This window comes from Labrus bergylta, chromosome 14, assembly GCF_963930695.1.
Source record: "Labrus bergylta chromosome 14, fLabBer1.1, whole genome shotgun sequence".
Lineage (NCBI taxonomy): Eukaryota > Metazoa > Chordata > Actinopteri > Labriformes > Labridae > Labrus > Labrus bergylta.
This window is the reverse complement of record NC_089208.1, coordinates 19,903,471-19,918,901: the sequence shown is the minus strand read 5'-3', so window position 1 is coordinate 19,918,901 and position 15,431 is coordinate 19,903,471. Positions and strand designations below refer to the sequence as shown.

The window sequence follows — 15,431 nt, the reverse complement described above, 5'->3', positions numbered from 1 at the left end:
TCGGTGATTGTTTCTCCTCTGCTAGCAGACGTACCTTCACTCTCTCAGAGGCATATGCTCCTCTGCAGCACGTCAGGATGATTCTGTGGGTCAGAAGCTCCTTTGTGATGTTCTCAGTTTGTTGCAGTATTCAGGTCTGTGTTGAGCTTATAGTCAATACATTCAGAGTATTGTTTTGAGGAGAGGTATTTTATAGAGCATTTGCAATTAAATTAAATTACCACCACGGTGAGCTCGACTGTCTACTCTTACCCCATCTTTTAACTTGTGAGCTGCTTTTACAAAGATCAAAATCATGTCTGATTTCTGCCCGAAAGAGATGTTGTTTTGGATTTTCTGAGTTGATGAAAGGGCTTATGTGTTTAAAGGGCAGGAAACATAAGGTGAAGAAAGGAGGCTTTTTATTTGGTGTATTTCTGGACAGATGTTTATTGCTGTATAGAAATGCAGGGAGTTCTGGCCAGGATGTTACAAAAAAAAAAAAAACATTTGTGAAATACAGATTTTTTTTTTCCTTTTCTCGTTGACGTTAAAAAATTAAACAAATGAACGCTTCATCAGAGATGGGGTGTACCGTATCTCATTGTAACACTCATCCTCCTCCTCTTCTTTCCGCTCCCTCCACCTCCTCCCGTCCTGCCCCGTGCGGTGAAGCCACAACACGAGCACCAGCAGCGCCAGCAGCAGCAGGCTCATGGACAAGGTGAGCAGTACACCCTGCAGCATGCCGGAGGGACTGTCCGGAGCTGCAGAGAGACAGTTGAAATCAGTATATCGGCTGCAGTTTAAGGAGGCAGAGAGGATTATGGATGAAGAGTCACTTACTGCTGTAGACAGACAGGTTGACGTAGCAGTTCTCTGTTCCCAGGAGGTTATTGGCAGAGCAGCGATACAAGCCAGACGTCTGAGATGACACATTGACAATTTGGACAAAGCCTGACAGATCCCCTGAGAAAGAGACAGAGAGAGTCGTTGAACTAAAGATGGTAAGTTTCTGAAAAAGAAGAGGAAGAGATCTCAAGCTTGAAAAAACAGCCCTCTAATAATTCATTTTGTTCACTTGTCACAGGCTGTGAAAACAAAAAGTTCTTTAAAGAGAACATATTATACCCCTTTTCCACCTTTTCAAACAGTCCCCCTGTTGTCTACATGACACATCTGTGCTGTACTTTGGTCAAAATATAACATGAATCAAGCACCAGAGGAGGTTTGTGACCCTGTATAAACCAGCTCTCTCAGAACGCTCCGTTTTGGTGTGTGTGTTTCTTTAAATTCAATGAGACCCCCCTGAGTTTTCCCGGTAGACATCACTCCTCTGTAGCGGGAATAAAAATGGCAGACCTGCGCGAAACGTTTGTTCTAGGCTGGGGGATGGAGTCCATGGGTGGAGATATCAGGGGAGGGAGGGGATGATTTTTTTTCACTTAGAATCCCACTGTGACATCACAAGCTGAGCAAATCTGAAACTGAGCACTTTCCTCTGTGTTTTGAGATGTATGCAGACCACAAACAAAGGACTGGATGGTTTTATTTCACACTTTGTGGGTCAGTAGACACTCAGGTAACCGATATATAGGTTAAAAAAAAAACTAACAGTGGATTTTTCATATTATGTCCCCAATGTGTGGGTCTGGAGGCCCCTGGTGCACTGTAGGAAGTGTATGATTCTAACTTTAAAGAAGTACTGAGGAACTCTCATTCAGTTTTTACTGTGGCAGCCCTGATGACTTCATGTTTTTATTATTGAACGCAAGTAAAGTGAAACAAGATAACTATTACTTCAAATTTTTAATTGCGTAAAGTTCAGACTATTTCATAACCGGTTAAAAACTTCTAACAGGGGAGCAGATGGCCTAGCGCTTAGCATGTCATACTAAACAAGTAAGAATGATACTGAACAAGTAGAAATCAATCCACTGTGTGTATTTGTGTGTGTGTCACTGACCCTCCATGTTGATAGGAAGTGCGATTTCCTCTGGACTGAGTTTATCCCAGTGGATCTCAGGAGTGGGGACACCCTCAGCCACCGAGCAGGACAGCGTGACACTTCCTCCCATATCAACATCTCCATCCCACTGACACACAGGCAGTGAGGGTGGTGCTACGAAATAATCAGATGCATTTATTAAAGCACAGAATGCCAGTACACACAGGCTTTTTAATGTCTAGTAAAGACTGTTTTTTTTTTTTTTGCAGAATCTTTCAGGAACATTTCTTGATGTTTCTACTGGGAGCAGTGTGTCTGTGCAGACCTGAGCCTACATTTCAGTAAAGCTTATTATGTTTCAGTTACATTAAGCTGTTTAAAAAGAACTACTTATAGTTCTATGTGGTTTTATATTCTGAGATAAAGTACATTACATCTGAAATCATGATATTATTAATTGCCCTTAAAGACAAATGGATGTTTGGTTTTTAACCTTCTCAAACGCCTCTGTATGAGTGTTTGTATTTCAAACTTATTTGAACTGTTAGTGTAGCATACTTTCGAATCAGTAAGGCAAAGCTGAAGTGAACAGGAATGTGTGTGGTCAAGTTTTCAGACTCGTTAACAAAAAGAACGTCAAATGAACAGATTGATCTGATGATATCTACTAGACAACAGTGAAGGGATAAGACTACAAATATGAACCTGATGAGGGAGAGTTAGATCACCAACGTTTTCCGGTAATATCAATTGGTCACAATGGCAACATAAATTATTCTAAATTTTGGGTCGAGGTCTTTCGGTCTAGACCGAAATGAACACGGTAAGATAGATAGATAGATAGATAGATAGATCTTTATTGTCATTGCATGCAACAAAACTCTGTTGGAGCAATCCAGTTGCAGCATATAAATATAAAAAAATATCAAATATGTAGGCTGCACATCACACACACAAACACAAGCCAAGCCCATCTTACACATATCTACATACCCACATACACATTCATACCCGTAAAAAACAGCAATACTTGTGGACAGGCTAGAAATTATGTAATTATTAAATGCTGTTAGGGCTTGCTTTGATAAAAAATGAACACTTTTACAGATAACGTTGAGAATAAACGTACTATACGAATTATACTGAAAACTTTAAACAAAGGAACTATATTGAAGTATCCCTAATTCATATGAATTAAACTGGCATTAACCGTTCTTCTGGTAGGTGTGGTCAGTGTGTAACACAAACTCACCCAGGACACTGAGCACCAGCTCTCCTATGCCGGGATCTGCTGTCTCTGGAGGGTTATTGACCATGCAGCGGTAAATCCCAGCGTCTGATACACGTGTGTCATTCAGCACAATGTCTGCACTCCAGGGGATACCTGAAATTATCATGTTTTTTTTTAATCCAGTCTCTTAACTCAGTCTTAAAAAATGTTTTTTAGAATGTTTTCCCACATGTTTTCTTAAAATACTGGTCATACCTGTAAAGCCCACCCTGCCAATGAGGGAGGGGTCTTCTATCACCTGTCCATGGTCGTACACTATCACCTGGAAGTAAGAGCAGCCATTAATAAGAAGTGATTTTTGACATCATGTTTTGAAAAGGCATTATCTAATGCGGTTTCTGGCTTTGTTCCAGTTTGGAAACGTGATTTCAAAAATAGAAGTCATACAACTTTCATGAAAAACAAAATCTCAAACATTTGTTTGAGAAACATTTGTTAATGTCATGCTGCAGCTAAAGGGTTTCAGCTCATGCATCAATGGCGCTTGTAATTAAAAACCTGATATAAAAACTAAAAAAAATTGAGTTCATTTGAAGGCAGCAGCTACACAAGAGTTTCTGTCAGAGGTGTGTGTCATGTTTGTGTGTGTGTTCAGACCTGTATCGGGGTGTCTGGGCTGGAGAAGGGAGCCAGAGTCCAGATGACGTTGAGTCTGGAGAGGGGGCTGGAGGTGAAGAAGGAGCAGGGCAGAATGACAAAATCCCCTTGAACCACACTGAGACTGGACTCCCTCATGGTTACCCTGAGTGCAACTGTGTCAATTATCAAAACAGGAAAGAGACAAAAATGTTACAAGCTATATTTTCCCTTAGTGAAGGATTTATGACTTTATGTTTTCTTTTCCTTTTTGTCTCATCCTGCTTTTGAATTCCCTGGTTGCCCCTGGTTGACGTGCAGACTGCAGCACTCCTCCCTCTCCTCCTTCATTACTGAAATAATGACTCCCCCTCCCTCCACTCCGCATCCTCGCTGTCATCCCCGGGCCTTTTGTGGTGTGTGTGTGGGAATGCGGTATGCATATTAGTTGTTAATTACACTTGACAGCTTTGAGTGTAAGCCAAACCGGTCACAGACTGAGTGGAACAACAGCCTACTTCACTGGGATGAAAACATACCGTCAATAAATGACATTGTCTCTGTGCTGATTACCAGTTTGTAAAATGTCACTGTCTGAGAGTCTTTAAGATAAAACAATTAGTGTGACAAACACAGGCTTTTAGGGAAAAACTGCAATAGATGCATTTTTATTTAGTTCTTGAAATAATGGTTTAAATTTGGGATTAAACCTTGATTTCAGTAAAGCTCGTCACTCTAAAATATGGTTAAAAACCTTTCAGTTTGCTGTCTTTGAATTTACATCATCCAATAATTTTAAATTAAGTTTTAAATCGTCATAAAAGTTACAACAGACACTCTAGGTTTAGTTTTCCAAGGGTGAAAAAACTTGCATCCTCAACATCAAACATAGAGCGTACAGCAATGTCAGTCTACAAAAAGTTCCCTCCGTCAGGTCTGCTGCGGATTTCAAAAGTATTTCATCCATTAATTTACAGCAGAGAATAAAATACACTTTTTATTTCCTCCAATCAATATAATTGTTTATAAGCAAGAGGCAACAAGTAATGTAACATTGCATATCACTTGAAGTTTTAGCAGTGTGAGCATATTTCTCATCTCATTTCTCATCATGTCTCACTGAATTGGTGTCAAAGCTGAAGACGGCACACAGACATACTCACTAATCTCCAGAGTGCTGAAACACACACACAGGGTGAGCAGCATCCATCTCCCAGAAGAGCCCATCACTGAGAGCAAACACACAGACCTGCAGCCCTGTCTCTCCCAGTGCACGGGCTGCAGACAATAAACCAGGCATGCGTGATTAATCTATCGAGCAGAGCCACCAAACAACCCCACCCTCATTTATTTTCACTCTCACCTCTCACTGTCTCTTTGTTCAATTAAAGAGACAGCAGGATTTCACTTTTAAGTTGTTTTAACTTAACGTGTTCAAAAACGCAAATCAGACCGAGTTAGTCTGCAGCAGCAATAGTCATGATGGCAAATTACTGAGTGCAGATTATAGATGCTTCTCTGAACTTATTCTTTGTGAGGAGAATCCCCCCCCCCCCCCCCCTTTTTTTTTTAATATAAAAAAAAAAAAAAAAAAATTCTTGTGTAATTTCTGTTCTGTTGTTGTGTTCTCGAGAAGTTCTTTGGACATTTTATGGCTTTAAAGAGCACTAAGCCACTGTGTACGCCGGTCACTAAGGGCACAAGCATTTTGTGTTATATACATATGTATATTACTTCCTTGCCACTTTATTCTTCCTTTTCCGTGTATTTTAGAGAAAAGTATCTGCCTATTTAATCCACTATAGCTGACAGCTGTAGTCACTGTATGTAGCATGCACTTTACAACTGAATTCATGCGTATGCATGTAGTGGTCAGCAGTGGTGTAGTGCAGGGTATACGCGGGAATATGGAGAAGACCCACTTATTTTTCAGTCTCCATAGGGTATACCCACTTCTAATTATTTTCTGAATTGCACCATTTATTGATTGACAATATTCAGTAGTTTGCTGCATTTTTTTCCTCGGATGGGGAAGGGACATCCTTCCTACACTGTCTCTAATTGACTAGTAGGTACTATCTGAATGTGCATGAGGCCGTCACTCCCAACACATTAAGCCACCACTAAACCACTGGTGGTCACTACAGTCTACAGCAAACTGAAAGGCATTTTGTTGGAGATGTATGATTGGTTTGGGTTGTGAATATGTACAAATTATCCCAGTGAAGCCCCCCCTCCCCCTCCCCCCATAAAAAAATATTTCATTTATGCTTTGTACAGTGACTCATGGATTCCAGGCTGTCAACGCTGAAAGTTTGTCACCAATCTGAGTAAATGTTCAAAGATTAGTTTATGAAACTTGCAGCAGCTCGTCTGGTGATAGAGATATCATCCAGTTATGACCTATGGGCTAAACAAAAAGTCATCATTTCCTCCTTTGGATTGGATTTACATAAAATGTGTTAGTTATTCATGACTCACTGAAGCCCATCTGTCAGCCAAGTCCTCCAGTAATAATGCAAATAAATTCCAGTTTGGTGCTCCTCACCAGTCACAACCCAACGTCACATGTTGGCCAACAGTAAAGCCGCAGGGCTGAAAATAGTCACTCAACATATTTGTCAGGTTAAATGGTCCACATAGAGAAGCACGAGGACATTTTTTTTTTACACCAGGAAGTTTCTCAATGACTGAAATGTCCTTGAGTCAGAATAAATATCAAAAGTCGACTACTTATGAACAATAGTTAGTTTGGTGTAAGAGCAGATAGAAAAAAGGTTCTTATGCTAAGAGTGTTGGCTTTTGAGGTTTTTAAATTTGACCTTTTATGTCAGTATCTTATTGATATGAGTCAATGTCCCAACGTCCCAATTTTGGAGATCTACACCAAAGCAAGACCATTAAAAAGTATTCATTCAGTGTTCATTAAAAAGTAGATCGTTTCAGTCTGGCTTCAGGTGATTTGACTTTTTCCATTGTGTGGGGTCCTCCATGAATCAGCAGTGATATCTGATTTTCTCTGATTAATGTGAAAATACATGAAGAAGGCTGAGTGAAACAACGGATCTTTACTTTCCAATAGTTACGTAGTGTTTATTAAAGAAGTGAGTCAGTAGTTTCTTTGACTCAGTGGTTCAAATTAGAATTATTCTTATTCGGTTTCTCCTTAAAATAATCAAACTTTGAAGCACTGATAGCTTAGCGGTTATGTCACATGCCCCATGTACCGAGGCTTTGTCGCAGCAGCAGTGGGTTCGAATCAGACTTCAGCCCTTTGCTGCGTCAACCCCCTCTCCCTCCTCCCAACATTTCCTGTCTCTTCAGCCGTCCTATCCAGTAAAAGGTCCCCAAAAAAATAAATAAAACTTGAATAACTAAAACCAAGTTGACCCAAGGTTTACTTCTCCCAGTTTATTCAAACAACAAATAACATCCAGCACCAGCCTTGTGCGTGTCAGCTGTGAAATACAGAATATTTCAAGGGTGAGTGTTTTACTCTGAGACTAGAAAATAAAACATTGTCATGGAAGAGAGAATTGGCAAAACCGGTCAGTTACCCCCGTGGGAGCGTGTGTTGTAATTTTTGGACTGTACAAATTTTAAATTATACGGCGAGGCCTCGTCAGAGCTCCGTTATTTCCATTGACACCTCCATATATATATATACAGCACCGTGTTCTTTCCACAGTGAGAAGTATACACACTGTTGCATTCAACAGAAAACACACTAAATGTTTCACTTTATGTGTGTGTGGCCTTTAAACCGGGAAAGGTTTGTGTGTGTGTGTGTGTGTGTGTAGACCTGGACTCTGTGTGTCACCTCAAGTTAACTTACATTTTACTCTTCTCACTGCCTGCAAGCACACAAATTAAAAATCACAACCCTTTTCTTAGAGACTTAGACCCATATATATCTGCTTTGCCTGCTGTCTATCACATCACAAAAATTCATGTTGAAGTTTGACCCAAAAAAACACACACACACACACACACACACACACACACACCCATAGGTTTTAGGATAAATTTGCTCGCTGGTTCGACATGTAACATTTCCCTTTTCAAAACTTTATCACTGTTTAAGTGAGATAAAGCCAGTCTCTATTCTAGGATCAATTATTCTAACTCTGGTCTGTCATGAGAAGGGCCCTCAATAAATAGACATGAGTGAGAGAGAGATAAAGAGCAAGAGGGGAGAGAGAGAGAGAGACAGACAGGAGAGACAGACAGGTAAAGCGGAGTGATGTCTGCCTCTTCCCCATAAGGGTGACTGGGAGTGACCTGGTGATAGGCTGGCAAATCACAGGAGGGTCTAAACCGGTTTAGACCAATCAGATGGAAGTCCATGAGAGGCCTCGGCCTTGTTGCTGCAGTTTTTATTTTCACGGCAGTACAGTCCAATCACAACAGCATGGTGACCGGTTTCTCCAGGAACTTGCGGAATTCTGCAAGCCACTGAGCGCCGACGGCACCGTCCACCACCCGGTGGTCACAGCTCAGCGTCACAGCCATCATGTTGGCTACATCGAACCTGCAAAACCAGAACAGTGCATCAGATTTCTTGTGAAGAGTGCAGCATGTTCAGCTTCTATAGTAAATGTAATCATGACGCTCACCCTTTCTCATTATCAGCGGGCATCAGCCGCTTCTCTGAGCCTCCGACGGCGAGGATACAGGACTGAGGAGGGTTAATAATCGCTGAGAAGTTCTTGACGCCAAACATCCCCAAATTAGAAATTGTGAACGTACCTCCCTGTTGGAAAAAAAAAACAATTAAGAGACTGTTTCATTTTTCTGGCTCATATTTGTTTAACACACCCGACGACAGCTTTAAAACCAAAGCATCTGATCCGGTGTTTGTACCTGAAACTCATGTGGCTGCAGTTTGCCTTCTCTGGCTTTAGCAGCAAGAGATGAAACATCAGAGCTGATGGCAGCCAATCCTTTAGTGTGGGCGTTAAACACTATGGGCGTGATGAGACCGTTGGCTGTGCTCACAGCTACGCTCAGGTCCACCACATGATTCCTGGAAAAAAAAAAAAGAAAATAAAGTCAATAAAAATGGCGGCACAGAAATGCAGCCAAGGCAACAGTTTTGCTTCCAAACTGAGAACAGACAAGAGCATTTCTGTGCATCTAGTGCCTTCTGCTGGTTAAAGAGAACAGCTACATTTTAAGAGTCTTACACCTTACAAAAAGGACAGAAAATTACAAAAAAATATTAAGAATTAAAATGTGAGATGCTTTGATTGATTTTTTTTTTTTTTTTTTTTTTTTTTTTAAACGCAAACAGAGAAAGATTCTGTTGTTGAAGATGGAGGTCAAACAAATTTGCGTCCTTTACAAGGTCAAATCTTTATCTGGGGGATAAGTACATTTACAAACCAACATATTCCCAGTTTACTGTTCGGCATATTGAAACCAAACATCATTAACATGTCTTTGTACACTCCTGTAAAGGTGTGTTTACTCACTGGCGAATCACTGTGTCCATCCAGGAGGAATTACACTCAGGAACCTTGAGGCAGGCCAGAGCACTAGCTTTGATGACGAAGTCATTCACGCTAAGCTTAATATTCTGGGCTTTCACTTCCTGCAGAGAGGAGAGGAGGGGGTTTAAATCTCAAAAAGGAAATCATATCATTCAATCAATGCCATGTTTTTCTTGATTGCGTAAAGATCTACACATAAACACTCACAGCATTGAGCTCTTTCCGAAGCTCGAGCACTTGGTCCATGTTAACATCTACAGAGAGATAATAGTGGGGGATAGTTTGCTTGGACTGCATCAACCTCTGAGCGATGACCTGCAGGAGGGGCACAAACACCTCAGCTTTGATCCAGAATTCATTATAGACAGATGTGAGCTGAGTTTGGAGAGTCAGTAATGGAAATTGTGAGTGATGATCTCTAGGGAAAATATTCAAGCACAGGAAAAGATAACAGCGCTACACTGTTCCAACGGCTCACCGTTTGCTTCACAGCTTTCAATACATCGGCATTAAAAAGTGTGAAAAACAAGCATGGCAGGAATTACACCTGGATACTGTACGAAGGGGTTGGAACATGACAGAAGTCTTCATGTAACAGAATGGGTCACCTAAAGTAAGTTACTGGTGTTTGTTCTCACCTTGCGGATGTTGCTGATAGGGATGTCTGTGAAGGTCCCGGCTGGGGCAGCATGAGCTGCGGCAGGTGCAGGAACAGCTGGAGCTGCGGCTGGAGTGGGAGCAGCAGCTACCGCCTGCCAACACAAATGATTCTATTTCATCAGTAAGAATTACAACACAACTTTGTTGCATGCATATTCAGTATGACATCAGACATTTAGCATGTTCAAAATTAAAGTACATTTTTTTATAAGCATTGTATTTGCGATATTGGATGTCTGAAATCAAATCATTGTGTCAACATCTAGACTACATTTGAAGAAAACAATACAATATTCTGATAAGTGACTGATTTCAAAAAGCTTATGGTCTTTAATTTACTTATTTTGACTGATCAACAGTCCAAATCTCAAATAAAATTAATTCACTTTTTAAGCCAGTATTTAGAAAGATATTCTAGATACCATAATAATTAATAGATTATATAAAAAAGGTTTCAGTATTAAATTTTTCTATTGTTTAAAATGCCAATAAAGTATCATTAGTGAAACTGAAGTTTTGATATATAAACATGCATTGCTTATTGACACATAAGTTGAATCTTTGACTTACAGGCGCAGCCTTTGGTGGAACAAAGCTGTCGATATCTTTCCTAGTAATGCGTCCATCAGGACCAGAGCCTGGACAAACAAAAACAGCTCAATGTAAAGTATTTAACAAATGTAATGTTATTCATTTTCCTACCTCTGTTTTGAGTATGTCATCAAACCTACATAATATTTTACAGTTAAATGTGGCAGAGTACCTGTGTTTTGGTAACTTACCGCTGACCTGTGCTAGGTCAATTCCTTTATCAGCAGCAAGTTTCTTGGCCAGCGGACTTGCAAACACACGACCCTTCCTGGGTGTTGCTGGGGCAGCGGCTGCAGCTGCAGGAGCGGGTGCTGCAACAGCTGGAGCTGCAGCCTGCAACATAGACAAACAAATCTCAGATTTTTCATCATGCTTGAAAAAGCTGTTTAAAATCTGCATGTGGCCTGAGTGGAGTAGAATGTTAACTTATACTTGAAAATAAGCACCACATGAGTCTCACCGGTGTGGGTGCTGGAGCTGGAGCTGGCATCGAAACCTCTGCCACTCCGGTCTCCACGTAATCCTTGAAGGCAGCGATGTCACTTTCTTTCTCTACAATGATGCAGAGCGGTTGTCCCAGTGGAACATCCCGGGTTCCCTCTGCCACCATGATTTTGGCCAGATACCCTTCCTCTTGCACCTCAAAGCCTGCAAGCAAATGCATGAAAGGCACATTTTGAGAAAAGCTAGCTTTACCTGGCATGCCTTCAAATCAGTCGTTGCACATCGCACATGGTTCAATAGATAAGAACAGGAATTAACCATGTTTAAAATAACAGTATAACAATATTCTGCTAGTCAGTTCAGGTTTACCAATGGTTGCCTTGTCAGTCTCAATCTCAGCCAGCAGATCTCCTTCACTCAGCTTCTCTCCGACCTTCTTCTCCCAGCGCTGCACTGTCCCCATCGTCATGGTGGGAGAGAGAGCAGGAAGTGTGATCTGTAACACAGACAAAAAGCATAAACAAAAATGTTCAACAAAGTCAAGGCTGGGGATTTCATCTCCAGAGCATCCAATAATGTAGCTGTCTTGTCCTTGGTCCAATTCTAGCAGAGGACATTTTGTGAGAGAAGCCTCTGACAAATTAAATCTACTCCTGAGCCTCAGACAATGCTCTCTCTGATTAAATGTTTACATTTATTTTCCCAACATAACATATTTATGTGGTGGTTTTATTATTGGCAACAAAATCAATCTAGACAGCCGGACATCTGGAGACGTTTCTAATATTGTCAGAATACAAGTTTCAAAAAAGAAAAATACATGTACTTTTTTCAAACACTCTATACAATGGTTCTCAAACTTTCATTTAAAGAAAAAAATGTGAATGTGACCAAATAAATTAATTCTGCTGCCCTACTCCGACAGTTAGTAGGCACACAATAATCTCTACACATACAGACCATCAGACTAAACAACCCTGATAAAACCACAGGCGTGGCTGCAAGACACTGTTTCTGTAAAAACATCCTCGACACAACTCGACTCAGAAACAAGTCCACTCTCCACACCTGATTTTGTTTATGCGAGAACGCGCCTACCTTCATGTGCGGGGGGTAGGAGCTGCCCGGAGCAGCAGGAGCGGCAGCAGGAGGAGGAGGAGCGGAGGCCGTTGGCGAGGGACCCGCACCTGCCGTTTTAAGTGAGTCCAACGTGACCTCCTTGAAAGCTGAGATGAGATCAGGGCTGCAAGAGGGAATTAAAACACATCTATTAGAAATATACTCACACTAAGCACAACCAGATCTTGACTAAGGGAGGAAAGTGTGTGACAGATAAATAACAGGGAACCCTATTAGGACAACTTTGAATCAGACACTTATTTTGCACATTTCTAGTGAGAGGGCACAAACACTTACCTGTCAACTGTGATGCAGATTACTGATCCAATGCTGACATCTCTGGTCCCTTCTGGAACCAGGATCCTTGCCAGATAGCACTCCTCCATCATCTCAAAACCTACAGTTGCCTTGTCAGTCTCTACCTACGGAAGACAGAAATATTTGAAAATGTGTATGCTCCCCTACAATGTCATGTGTGCACCAGTAATACTTTAATTCAAATAGGATAGTGGATAGAGTTGGAAATCAGGAAAGAGAGAGAGAGAGAGTGGAGAATGACATTCGGGAAAGGAGCCACAGGTCGGACTTGAACCCGGGCCGTCCACTTTGAGGACTATAGCCTCCGTACATGGGTAACCAGCAAGGCTTCTTACTTCAGCTATAAGCTCTCCCTCGCCGATTTTGTCTCCTTCCTTCTTCTCCCAGCGAGCGATCGTTCCTGTTTGCATGGTGGGTGACAGAGCGGGAAGCTCCACCTGACAAACAGAAAACAAATGAAAGGAGTGTTATAACCCTGCCAGATTTATTTTTAAATATCTAGGGTTTAAGATCATAACAGTAACTTTTTTGTGTCATTATTGGGGCTTTATTTCAGGCTTTTGCATATACAGGGAACAATCAGGTGTTGTAACTGCAATTGGTGCAACATCCTCACCTCATTCCCTTGCTCAATAAATGACCCAAATACAGCTGCATTTCACCACATCTGTGATGTTTGAGATATTTTTGTTGAGGTCATAGAACATCTGATAGCAGATTGACACAAATTCTACCTGAGGGGCAGATTAGGCGGCATATCTACATTAACTGCAGTTTTTCTTCATTTTTCCAGCCAGTGAAGAACCTCCAATTCAACTGTGTATATCGTGTGGTCAACAGTAAAATTGTTGACCACATGATATATTTGTATTTTGTACTGTTATCTATGAGTAACCGCTACTTATGCACGTGGACCATCCATACCACTTTTTTTTATCCTGGCTGTGTATTGTGGGCTCATGTTTTTTGTATGGGTGGGATATGTATGTATATATGTGTTGTGTTGTGTGTTTGTATGTATGCTGGCTGCTGGAACACCTACATTTCCCTGCTGGGATGACTAAAGTATATCTTATCTTATCTTATATCAACCGACACTTCAACACTAATCTGGATTTGGGACCAATCTGAAATAAATATACGTGTTTTTATATTTTTACTTCATTTATTTCAATTCATTTAATTTGAATTATTTTTATTTGAACATGTATATGTTCAGATTTAATTTCCTCTGTCGTGATGCTTTTGATTTCTTGTGTGAAGCACTTTGAATTGCCTTGTTGTTGAAATGTGCTTTATAAATAAACTTGCCTTGCCTTGTTGATGTTTGGTAACAAATCATTGTGTTAGAAGTCAGGGACCACAGTTTAGACACATTGGTGTCATTATGATGGAGATAGTACTGATACTCCCTCACCTCATGTGTCCCATTAATAACAGAGACAGACACTGAAGCTCTTTTTTCTTTTTTTTTAAACACACTGAATGACTAATTTTAATAGACTTATATTACAGTAACCATGTTGATTTCAACGGGAACACGGTAAACTCAGAATACCTTTATTCCAATCAAATAAAAGTGATTAAGCCTAGATGCAATCAGTAAAGCAAATGTGTGAGTAATGACTGGTGCATAAGTTGACTAAAATTGAATGCTTGTGTGCAATGTTTTGCTCTTTTCAGGATATTAGACACATGCATCCTGTATTTAACCTTTGAAGGTGTGGGCAGGGGTTGATTGGTACATCACAGTGCTATCTCGTGTTAGCCCGGGGGGAGGTCATGCAGTCGGTGCTGTAGCAAAACCGGTCAGTGAACGTTACCTTCTGGTGCGGCGGCAGGCTGTAGAAGCGCGTGCTCTGACAGCTACCTGTCAGCAGGTGACTCCGCAGCAGGCTCGCTCTGTGGCCGAGGCCGGCTGACAAACACCCCGCCCGGGACCCGGCCCCGCAGTGAAGTCTCCTCAGGCGGCTGGTTCCGGGAACGGTGCGGGAGCTGAGCGCAGCAGGCCCCGCCGGGAGGGCACGGGGGCAGGCGGGCCCGGCTGCAGGCCTGAGCCGCAGGATGAGACGAAGCATTCCGCAGCGATTCAAACACAACACACACACAGCTGTTAAATAATTGATCTTACTCCGGCATTAGAGATACACTGACGCTGAAGGTCTCTGTGCGTTTCGAAGCTGGGCCGGTGTCTACTCCTCACTTTCTAATGACCTCCTCCAGTCCCCAAAACACCGCACTTTACGGCTCGCCTCCTTGTCCTGCCGTCACATCAAAGGAAGTGTCGTAAAGTGAAGGCCATTCAAATTTCCTTTTCGTTCAATCTCCGAATATTAAATAAACATCATCGCCTCTCTTCATTAAAAAAAAACAAAAAAAGATAAAAGAAAACAAATAAGATAACAATAAGAATATGTTTCTTATTATTCAATGCCTAGTGGTTCACTCTGACAACTGCAAGGTTATGTTTTACTTGTAATTGCAATTGGCGACCATATAGGGGCAGTAAAGTAATAATACCATAGACTGATAATACACATTGTAGAGTGAATACAGCATATGGCTACTGCTTTACTTCTGCAGAACTTAAAGTTGTTTTTTGTTATTTTTGGACTGTTGGAGAATAACATCAATCATTCAATCAATATTTGTTTGTGTAGCGCCAATTCAAAAATAAGTTTCTCCTCAAGACACTTTTAAAAAAGAGCAGGTCTACACCAAACTCTTAATTTCATTATTTTCCACCATGAGCACATCACAAAGCAACATTAATCAAAGTAGCAGTGGAAAGAAAAAACTCTTTTAACAGATAGAAACCTCGAGCAGATCCAAACTAGTGTTGAATAGCCATCAGCTGCAGATGTGTTGAGCTTGGAAAGTGGTATAGAGGGACAAACAGAAAGAAAGAGATCAATTCATTAATTTGTATTCGTATAGGCCTAGTTCCAATTAATAACAAAAGTTATCTCAAGACACTTTAGTTTCTTTTATTTACTCATCTAGCTTTAAAAAT

At 41.0% G+C, this 15,431-nt stretch overlaps 2 protein-coding genes across 3 annotated transcripts; both read right to left on the bottom strand.

The window, feature by feature from the left end:
• Positions 1-302: 302 nt before the first annotated feature.
• zgc:165604 (uncharacterized protein LOC792578 homolog) lies at positions 303-5,352 on the bottom strand. Of its 2 annotated transcripts, none has more exons than XM_065962697.1 (7): positions 4,958-5,352; positions 3,816-3,970; positions 3,414-3,480; positions 3,180-3,311; positions 1,946-2,101; positions 826-948; positions 303-746 (listed from the first exon to the last, which is right to left on the bottom strand). In XM_065962697.1, exons 1-7 carry the CDS (start codon positions 5,019-5,021, stop codon positions 538-540), a joined length of 906 nt encoding a protein of 301 aa, XP_065818769.1. In that variant the 5' UTR covers positions 5,022-5,352; the 3' UTR covers positions 303-537. The 2 variants fall into 2 exon arrangements, with proteins under 2 accessions (XP_065818769.1, XP_065818770.1); XM_065962698.1 differs by having other exon boundaries at positions 4,954-5,351.
• A 1,833-nt stretch (positions 5,353-7,185) lies between these two features.
• dlat (dihydrolipoamide S-acetyltransferase (E2 component of pyruvate dehydrogenase complex)) lies at positions 7,186-14,684 on the bottom strand. The gene is made up of 14 exons (XM_020633383.3): positions 14,242-14,684; positions 12,754-12,855; positions 12,398-12,522; positions 12,080-12,224; positions 11,351-11,477; positions 10,998-11,185; positions 10,729-10,870; positions 10,517-10,584; positions 9,925-10,038; positions 9,494-9,601; positions 9,269-9,387; positions 8,658-8,820; positions 8,411-8,547; positions 7,186-8,325 (listed from the first exon to the last, which is right to left on the bottom strand). Exons 1-14 carry the CDS (start codon positions 14,494-14,496, stop codon positions 8,196-8,198), a joined length of 1,923 nt encoding a protein of 640 aa, XP_020489039.1. The 5' UTR covers positions 14,497-14,684; the 3' UTR covers positions 7,186-8,195.
• Positions 14,685-15,431: the final 747 nt, after the last annotated feature.

Coding starts and splice junctions, on each gene's coding strand:
- zgc:165604 (XM_065962697.1), bottom strand. CDS start 5,021: ATGGGCTCTTCTGGGAGATGGATGCTGCTCACCCTGTGTGTGTGTTTC. Junction 3,971..4,957: donor TTTCAGCACTCTGGAGATTA/GTGAGTATGTCT, acceptor TAATTGACACAG/TTGCACTCAGGGTAACCATG. Junction 3,312..3,413: donor TGGCAGGGTGGGCTTTACAG/GTATGACCAGTA, acceptor TGATAATTTCAG/GTATCCCCTGGAGTGCAGAC.
- dlat (XM_020633383.3), bottom strand. CDS start 14,496: ATGCTTCGTCTCATCCTGCGGCTCAGGCCTGCAGCCGGGCCCGCCTGC. Junction 12,225..12,397: donor ATCTGCATCACAGTTGACAG/GTAAGTGTTTGT, acceptor TCCCTCTTGCAG/CCCTGATCTCATCTCAGCTT. Junction 8,821..9,268: donor ATGGACACAGTGATTCGCCA/GTGAGTAAACAC, acceptor TTTTTTTTCCAG/GAATCATGTGGTGGACCTGA.